We start from the raw sequence: 10,014 nt of genomic DNA on the forward strand, positions 1-10,014 counted from the left end.
AGCATTTTTCGATGCCTGTAGTGTAGACGGGCCGTAACCCTAACACCAGATACTGACTGGTTTTCGGACCCCCCCAGACCCCCCCAATAAAGCAAAAAATGCACGTTTCAGAGTGGCCTTTGGATGGATTATCTCGGCAAAGGAGAAGTGCTCACTCTCACAGATTTTTTCAGATTTGTGAACAATATTTGAGAGAAATGGTTATTTTGTGTATATAGAAAATGTTTTAGATCTTTGAGTTCATCTCATGAAAAATGGGAGCAAAAACAAAAGTGTCGCATTTATATTTTTGTTCAGTGTAAAATAATGTACAACTGTAGGTGGAAATGCATCCCTCAACAAGTACTTTCTCATAAGCAGAGCAAGATTAGTCCTTTCGTTTTTTAGCAGTTTGTATCTTTCAATTCATCTGCATTTTTTTTTAAAGGCGGTTTCTACAACTCGAATACAAACATTTTGTATTTGTTATCATCAACACATTAAGAGGGGATCACCGTTAAAGACAGCCAAGAAAAACAGTTTAATTAATTGATCCCTGGTTCCCATAGTGACCCCTACTTGTTAATTATGCATTACCTTCGCTTCCTTCCTGATATTCATTTTCATTTCCTAGACGCTTGTCATTGTTTTAGAGTACCAAGGTTTGTTCTGCAATTTCCTTAGTCAGAGTCTTCCAATGGAAAAATTAAAGGTTTGAGTTTGCTGTGTAAACAAACATAATATTTTACAATTTATAATATTTATGTCTACAGTTGAAATTATCTGAATGTCTCAGCTCTCAGGAATGCTTCCTTGTATATTGCTCTGCCAGTGACCTTTAAGGTTTATTTAGGCCCTGATTTCCTATCAACCACACTTTACAGGGCTTTGCTATCATACAACAGAGAGGATCAGGTGCTTTCCAGAACTTATCAAAACATGCTTTATGTCTCATTTCATTAACACTGGCATCCCTCCTGGAAAAGCACCAAAAAAAAGCATTTGTAAAGTACAATAGTGGGCTGCACAGACAGAGCAGACGAGAAAAAGCAGCAGAACATTTATTATAGGAATGAAAACAAAACTTCCATTGTAAAAGAAAGAGAATAAACGTACCTTGACTAGTATTGGTTTTTATATCGTTCAGTACTTGACCTTTGAATATGTGACATGATATATTTTCAAGCTGAACAGTGTTGGAGGAAGCCTTTGAGAAATCATGCGTTTTGTCATCAGCAGTATGTGAAAGCTTACTTACTGTATGCTTACGCACTTTTCTGTGTGAGTAAATATGTGTGCATTTTGTGTTCTGTATGTAGGTATAATCTGTGTAAAACCACTAAATATTAACAGTTTCAAGGAATCATTTGTCATAATCCATCTCACGTTACTGTTATTAGCCCTCCATAGCAGTGAAGGAATTCAGAGAAACAGTCCCACCATTTCCTGTCAAGAAGGATTACTAATAGTAATACACGGTATGTGTAGACGCACCTATACAGTACAAGTACATACTTGCACACTAGGCCAGCTTATAAAGGGAATATGACCATTACATAAATAAATCATTCTTTACCGAGGAGGCGTGAAGGGTTGTTGAACATGTCCTGACGAAGGAGGTGACCTATTTGTATCATACTATAAATGATTTGTTTGCACTCATGCATCATCTTCTTTGCTATCCAGAGATATAATAACTGCTTTTTCTTTTACAACCGCCGACCTATGGACCGTGTAGTCGTACGTTGTGGACATAGTCCTGCTTAACCTGTGGCTCCAAGACGATTTGTTGTGTCTGAGTCAGCCTATCCAAAATATCCTCATAGCACAGCATCTTGTTCGAGGTCACTAAGTTAAATGTATCTTGTGACATCTTGTAACATGCCAAAACCTTTGTGTTCCCCTTTTCCGTCTATTCTAGTATGTCACTCTCTTTGTTAATAGCAAACACATATACAATTGATCAGTAATTGCAGTTCAAGTGAGTTTATTGACAGACAACATTGAAATTCAAAGTGATTAAAATCATAAGTTGTCCAGGATGAATTCCAAAATTGAGCAGTGCTTCAGTTTTGCCGAAAATAACTCTGTTAGAGACCAGCGCCCACCTCTAGCCCTCTTCAGGCAGGTCCTTTAACTTTAGTCTTTTGATTCTGATTGACTTATTCAATGTTGACTTCCATTGTTTATTATCAAATGTTATCATTTTAAAAAGTAAAGCTTAAGAAACTGTGAGACATTAAGAAACAGCTCAGAGATCTTTGTTTACAGGATTATGTGTTGTTATCTTTCAGATAGCTGTGCCATGTGATGAGAGTTTGCAGGGTTACCATGCCCACAGACAGAAAGATCAAGAAGATAAAAGAGAGGGACAAGGGAATCGTTTCAAGCCGCCTCATATGATTGTTGGGTCACAGGGAAAATAGATGCCAGTATTTTCCTTTTAAGAATTTTGTTAGAGCAGAGTTTCAGGAACTTAAAGTGGTAATAAACTGAAGTAGTACCTACTCGAACCATAGAAACTTGGCTAGACACTAAATGTAACACATTTCATCGTAAAGCTGGCCCTTGCAGCTTTCTCTTAATTTGCCTATATCCATTACACAAAGGCAGGTCTATATTTGGACCTATAGTAGCTTATTTATTGATAACAAAAAGGTTACATTTACACACAAACACACACACACCCTATACTGTAAATATTATTATACAGAACTCACTTAATAATTTTAGACTTTTGCTATTTGATTCTTTGTTATTTTTCTACATTCAATTCAGCTAAATTCATCACAAACATGTGTAAATGAAATTGGTTAATATTGTTTGCTGTGTATGCACATTGTTGCTTTTTGTTGCGTGGAATTTGGCTCATCACATGTCATTCTGTGTAGATGTGCAGCGATTACAAAATAATTACGTTGGACATAAATATACCATTTACACTGCATTTTAAATCATCACTACACCAGCAAGCATCCCCCTGTGTACCTTTATTGATACAGGTTACACAACTAAGGGCTATTGTTCCTTATTTTGAACACAATAAAACTTGCCAATCTTTCATGCAATGCTAGGAACTGTTAAGCAGGAGTTATAGTTTTGCAAACATATCTTACGTTTTAAGTACCAGCTGTGCTCACCACAATCACTGTTCACGGAATGTAGGCTTTTGCTCAAACCCACCTATGTGAACAATTCAGACCTGCTTTTGTTCTGGTATCTTAACTATTTCAATACATGAATGAAAAACAGAAGAAGCTGATACATTGACAGAAAATTAGGATGACCAAAAAATAAGAAATGAACAACAATATCTTATAATAACAATAACTAATAAAACTCTTGCACCTAAGCAAACGCTGGTGCATTGTGTGGGAAAACTGGAATGAATACTGGTAGTCAAGAGTTTTTTTTTTACAAGTTTTCCTTGAGCCATTTGATATAGTTTTCCGTCATACGACGTCCAATCAGGAAGTCAGTTGGCCACACAGTGAACATTAGCCCTCCATGAAATCCTGTGTCATAGTGTTCATGAGTTACCTCAACACCAGCAGAAAGGAGCCGTGTGACATACATGATCCCATCATCCCGGAGAACATCATACTCGCATGTCAGAATGTAGGCCTTTGGCAGAGAGTGCAAGGCAGAGTCTGGAACCAACAGGGGTGATGCTCTCGGGTCAGCGAGAGATCGAGATGCTCCCCCCTTCCCAAATGCCTCCTCTCCCTGCACCACAGTAGGAGCACTATAGTTGTATTTTCTATGATATCTGGCTGGTAGAAAAGTGCTCCAGTTGACAAACTTCAGCAGGCTGGAAGACTCAGGGCTGTTGTGAGTGTTGGCCATCATGGCTCTGAAAAAGGCCCTGTCGCTGGTGAAGTACTCACTCCAGAAACGCACCATTAGGTAGCGGGGCAGAATGGGCATGTCCTGATTCTGCTGATAGGAAGGTGTGTTTAGATCCAGAGCCTGCAGTACGGGGTAGATGAGTGCTTGGGCCTTCAACTGAACCTGCTGCCCAGGCTCTTTCTGCAACTGTGAAGAGAGACAGAGTGAGGTTGGCATGTATTCAAAGAAACGTTTCTCAATCCAATGAAAGAGGCAGTGAATTAAGAAATACAGTAAAGCTGCTCACATATACAAGTCATAGTTGTTTACAGGAAGAATTGCATCATCCCCATTGTTCTCTATTTGTTTGTCTCTGACGATAACTTTCTCAAGAATTATCATTCTTGAGTCATTCATGACTTTAGAGTCTAAAGCATGTTTTTGAAGAGCAAAGGGGTTGTCACTGTTTTGAAGACATGAACATTCTATGGAGACAAACCAATTGCCCAGTTTGACCACTTAGTAGTCAATCACCCTGTAATACAAGCAAATGGTATACAGTATTATGCAAAATGAATGCATTCAACCTGCATTAGCCTATGGGATGGCTCCCCTATTTCTGGTGTACAAGGAGATACTTGTGTCACTATTAATTGCTTCAGCATGAAGCATGGGGCTTCATCCTGACCATCGGTGGTTTTGGTCTCCCATGCCAGCAGCAACGGGCTCCTGGTACAAGATGGTCATACAGTGGCATGTAGAACAATATCATAGCTGATAGAGGAATGGATTGGATAAGATTGCTATATTGACATTGCGAGTTCCAAAAAAATCTGAATTGGCTTATAGCGGCATACCTAAACATACAGTGTGCATTACCGCGATACAAGTGGTGTTTTAACTTTATTGTCAATAACTTTATTTGAACTGCACTAAAGTTAAGGGATAGTATCAGGAAATTCACAATGTCTGTCTCAATCTCAAGTAAATTCCAAAGAGATTATTTTAGTCCTTGCCTTGTTAGGGCATATTGTCTGGACCTTCGTCGTTTTCTCTATTCAGGTACCGTTGCCAATGGCACTGCTGTAAATGTACTGTTTGTTTTCATTTTTGTACTCTTTCATGAGCTTCCATGGACTTTTGTGAGCAATACAATCCAAGTCTAGCTTAATCAGAATTGTTTTATGCCAAAGGGGATTACAAATATGTTGTTCTTCCCCTGTAACCTGCCCACTCACTCCTTTAAGAGCAATTGCACTAATTCCAGCTCTACCCTCATACTTTTACAATGTAGTTTTTGATTTGTATTTATCTTTTCTCCAACTCCAACAATAAAAGCAAGCTCCTTATTAGCTTAAAATGAATAGTTAAGAACTTCTGAATAGTTTAAATCTGTAAGACAGAGGTAAACATGATAGGCCATAGAATATCAGGTCATTATTGGTCACATCAATTCATATTTTTGATGAACCAGAAAAATTGAGCTGAAGATTCAGTACCTGCTGGGAGACGGCAGCTGCCAGGTTCCCCCCAGCACTATCTCCAGACACAGCAATGCGTCCGGGGTCCACTGAGTATTGGGATAGCACCCCCTTATGAAGGAAGTGTTTGACCACACGGTATACATCCTCATATGGGACAGGGAAGTGGTAAGCAGGGGCAAGGCGGTACCTGAGAAATCAGGGCAGATTAAAGATAAAACATAAATAAACATGAGCTTTGGGGGCCATGTGCACAGACAACATTTTGAGCTAGGGAAAATAAACATGATGACATTTTGAAGGGGATAACCAGATTTTCCTATAAAGAGTTGTATTCACTGAACCACAATAGGCAACAGTTCACCAAAGTAAAAGAACATAAACAGATTTGTTCAAAGAAGCACCTTGACATTTTCTAACTGAGTGTTGCAACAACTTCCAATTGTACCTAAATTATTGAAAAAACGAACGTCAATAGCGTGCATTCAATTAAAATGTTATGTTTGTTGGGGAAATATTTTCCTAGGCCCATAACTTAGACCCAGTTTATCAGTTTGGACTGCCCTCACTGAGCACAGGCCTGCGACCTTGGAAGCTGTGCTCTCAGGGTGTTTCTCAATGTCAAGGACGCTTCCTTGGTAGGACATGTCCCTCCGAGTCAGGTCCTTCAGAAGCGAGGCAAGAATCCTTCCTAGCCTCGGAAAACGAAGAATGGTGGAACAGGCTAACAGGTGTGCAGGTGTGCGTCATATGTGAGGCCCCGCCTTAAATGGAGCGTAATTTCCGTCAAAGATTTAGAAATTGGTCCGTGCGCAAAGCATTGTGGGGATTTTAAGACCGCGGAGGATACACATGTGCAGCCTCGAATTTTCCCGCAACGAAGGACGCCAGCCTCGGTAGAATTCCAAGCATCCTGGACATTGGAACAGTCCTTCGGCGGGACTCGATGACGTAGCTTCCTTGAAATAGTGGCTCCGGAGCAGCCTTCCACGACATTGAGAAACACCCTCAGTGTTTTGTCTCCCTATTCCTGCCTGTTGGTGTCAGCTGATAGGTGTTTTCTTTGCCTGTTTTATCTTGTTATGCAGCATGTTGATTATTCTCTCAGAGCTAGCTAAATACATGGGACTTGGGAAAGATTCTTCAGAATTGGTTTGGCAACAGCTGTGTCAACTATGTCTTATCAATTCTCCGACAGTTTAATTTTTTTGTGTTTTACCAGCAAGCTCTCGCTGTGTCTCTCTAAGTTTCGTCTCCATTGCTTCAGAAATGTCCATCACAATGTTCTTAATTATTTTCAGTCTCCATCAGTACGCCAAATGGTACACATGCCAGGTTTTGATAATGTACCATTATGGGATAACTAATTGATTACTTAACCGATTGAAGCCAGAAATGTGGATGAAGCAGATAAGGCAATATCCTCAAACATCGGACACCAGTACATGAATAACTCTGCTTCCCAAAGTCAAATGTCAACAAGCACAACCGCCATATAACACACACATAACATTTCTGATTTAATCAGAGAGTAGTAGTCTTTCACCTGTTTAATTTGATAGATGAAGTTGAAAAACTGTCATTAGGGGGTACATATAGAGACCAAAATGAAGTTACTGTTCTGATCGTCAGACTAAAAGCTGGAAGTGCCAAAGAGCAATAGTGAGTGGAGCTCTGACAGGGAAAGCCCTGGTTGGGCCTTTATGAAAACCTGTTAGCTTCACTCTACTGCATCCTCACTTCCTTTTCCCCTTTGACTAATGAGGGTGGACAGGCACATGACTACACAAAACTCTGTGTGAGTGGCTGACCGAAAGAGTTAGGGAAACAGTATATGAATAATACAAATAAAAAAACATTTATGCAGAATTAAAAGTGACTATAAATAAGTGGCTATAAAATATAAATTACTTACTCTACAGAAAGAACCACTGCATCTAGCTCGTTGACAATTTTTCTGGCCAGAAGATCATATGGGCTCATAACTGTATAGACAGAGAACACAAACATTTTAAAGCAATGGTAAAGCAACTCAACCACCATAATTATTGACATTCATTCAATCTAGAAATCTCACAGAACATAAAATAAATGAACCATGCCTCCTCTATCTTTCTGGCAAGATGTGAGTTAATGCAATTGTTACAGCAATTCAACAGATTGTCTGCAGCATGAGATGTGTCAAAAGGCATGTCATGTCTTTTTTTTTTGGATTAGCCAGGGTAACCACCCTCTGAGGCTCCGACTGCTTCGGCAGACGGTGTGTTATTTCCTCGGGAAAAAGTGTGAACGCCTTGTGGCTTGTGTTTGATATTTTTCTAAATGTAAGATCATGTCGTGAAAGCTTTCACAAGCAGTTTATATAAATCTGTAAAGCATTAGTTTCCCAATAAAATGGTAAGATTACTGTGTGATGAATACATTATTAGAATGTGTATTACCCATTCATCCATTTTTCCACACATCTTTAGAAGTCAGAGTCGGCAGTCTCTGTGATAAAAGAGGGGAAAGCCAGCCAATGGACTTACGGGAACTACCCAGACACCATCCTCCACCGTGCAGGTATATGACAGCCCTCCTGAGCTTAGTGTCGCCGTCACTCTTCTTTGGCTGGTACAGCACCACGTCCACTCCATCAAATTGCTCCTCTGTCACCTTAATATGCTCGTCAGACATGGGCACTATCTTTTCAGCCAGAGTTATGAAGTACATTACCCCCATGTAGTCCTTCAGCCCCAGAAATTCACTGAGGTCTGCCTGGCAAAGAGAAGCAGAGAGACAGCATGAGATAGAGACACATTATAGGATCAAACGTGAGCCATTAGTATTTCATCATTCAGTAAAGCTATGTCATGGAGTTTTATCTTTTGTAAACAATTTCCTGGAACAGAGCTCATAATATTCAAAACAGAAATGATTAAGGTAACATAAATGCTGTATATGGCCTTGTAATGAATAATAAGGGAAAGTAATGGGAGTCACTCCTGGCATAGTTCCACCGCCCTCTGCATTCATTTGTTTTGAGAAGTTATAACTAAATTACATGTTGTAAAAGCATGACTCATACCCTATTATGTTTGCTGAGGTAGGCAGTCATTGGCTTTACATGAAGCTAATCAGTTGATGCTCTTCTACTGTTGCCACAAAAACATTTTTTCAGCATTTAACATTTAACTTTAAAAATGGTGGTTGCTAACAAAAGCAATATAAGTCACATACTATCAATGTCTACTTCCCCCAAGAGAACCATCCCAATACAATGTAAAACACAACCTATAATCACTCCATGAACAAGTAATCAATCATATAATGAATGAGCCTGCTGGAGGGGCATACATATGGCTGTATCATATAACAATGAAGTCTAACATATTCTTTTCACAGTGATGCATTAGATACGTTCTAATAACAAATTAATTTCTTATTTAAATACATATTGTAAAATTAGCAATGTTATGTTAGAGGCAATAGGCTGCACACATGAATTAAATAATTAACTAAGTTTGTTAAGCTTCCATAACTAGTTAAAAAGGCTATTTATAATTGTTATACTAATGTCACAGCCATTGATGCCTTAGGGTTATAAACCCATAACAACTCATATTAGGCACCAGGATCGGCTCCAGTAAACCACAGGCTCTAACAACCATTAACAGAGGAGGGTTTCCTTAATATGGTCTATTATTAGAACAGATGAGCAAGACTATACACATGGATTAGCATCTGACATAATCTTGTTTATGAACCATACATATCCAATTCAGCAAAAAATATTTACATTTAATTTGCCACCTATACAAGTTAATACGTTTTCAGATATGATATGGCTATACTGTATTTTTACTAAACCATGTAGGCTTTCAAATGTAGGATTAATTTTGTAAGTATTCATTAGCACCGGTAAACATAATGTCAAAGTAGACAGAACGTGTTCCTTACCAGGTGGCTGAGAGTCCTGAAGAAAGAGTTGGTCAGCATGAGTTTCCATCTTTCTTCTATGTCCTCAGGAATGGGCTCATAAATATAATAAGCGGTAAAAGAGCAGAGAGCGACGAATGCAATGATGCTTCCAAACCTCATTTTACAACGTGCGTCCCCAGCAACTGACTGCAGGGTACAAACACGAGCAGGCTGATATCCAGTCTCTCCGGTGCGGGACAAAGCTTACGCTCGGAAGTAATTTTGGATCCAGTCCAGCTAAATATGTCAGCACGTGTTTGGTGTCATTTGATGGTTATCGGGGTGCATGTTTAGAGATTTTCTTCGCTGCTTGTGCGCGTTCCTTGATGCATGTTCGTCTCGTGTAGGCGGATAATTAATTGAAGTGTCAGTATGGAGACAAGAGCGAGCAACCTGTGAACTGCTCTCTACTCACGAGGCAGAACCGTCCCACCTTGGCTCGCTTTTCAAATTCCTCAGATGCCTTTAAGCGTGTACAGTTGCAAATCATACTTTAATTTCGTAGCTTGTGTAACACCCCCACCCCCCCAAATTTGAGTCCGTCATTAAGTTACTACTAGTACATAGGGAAATATTGTTATTTTTGCTGAACTACATTTACTTGACATATTCAATTACTTTGAACAGTCAGATTACAGTAATAAAACACAATCAAATAGAAAGATTAACAATTAGCAAATGTTATAATCATATTATTATTCTGGGATGGGCATATGTGAAAGTAAGATTTGGGGTATTATAAGGCCTATAGTGATTTTTTAAAAGA

General features: G+C 39.2%; 1 protein-coding gene across 1 annotated transcript; it reads right to left on the reverse strand.

The window, feature by feature from the left end:
• Window positions 1-1,949: 1,949 nt before the first annotated feature.
• aadac (arylacetamide deacetylase) lies at window positions 1,950-9,667 on the reverse strand. The gene is made up of 5 exons (XM_010778791.1): window positions 9,228-9,667; window positions 7,817-8,045; window positions 7,204-7,273; window positions 5,307-5,478; window positions 1,950-4,014 (listed from the first exon to the last, which is right to left on the reverse strand). Exons 1-5 carry the CDS (start codon window positions 9,366-9,368, stop codon window positions 3,394-3,396), a joined length of 1,233 nt encoding a protein of 410 aa, XP_010777093.1. The 5' UTR covers window positions 9,369-9,667; the 3' UTR covers window positions 1,950-3,393.
• Between the last annotated feature and the right edge of the window lie 347 nt (window positions 9,668-10,014).

This window comes from Notothenia coriiceps, unplaced genomic scaffold, assembly GCF_000735185.1.
Source record: "Notothenia coriiceps isolate Sejong01 unplaced genomic scaffold, NC01 NC01_scaffold00019414, whole genome shotgun sequence".
NCBI lineage: Eukaryota > Metazoa > Chordata > Actinopteri > Perciformes > Nototheniidae > Notothenia > Notothenia coriiceps.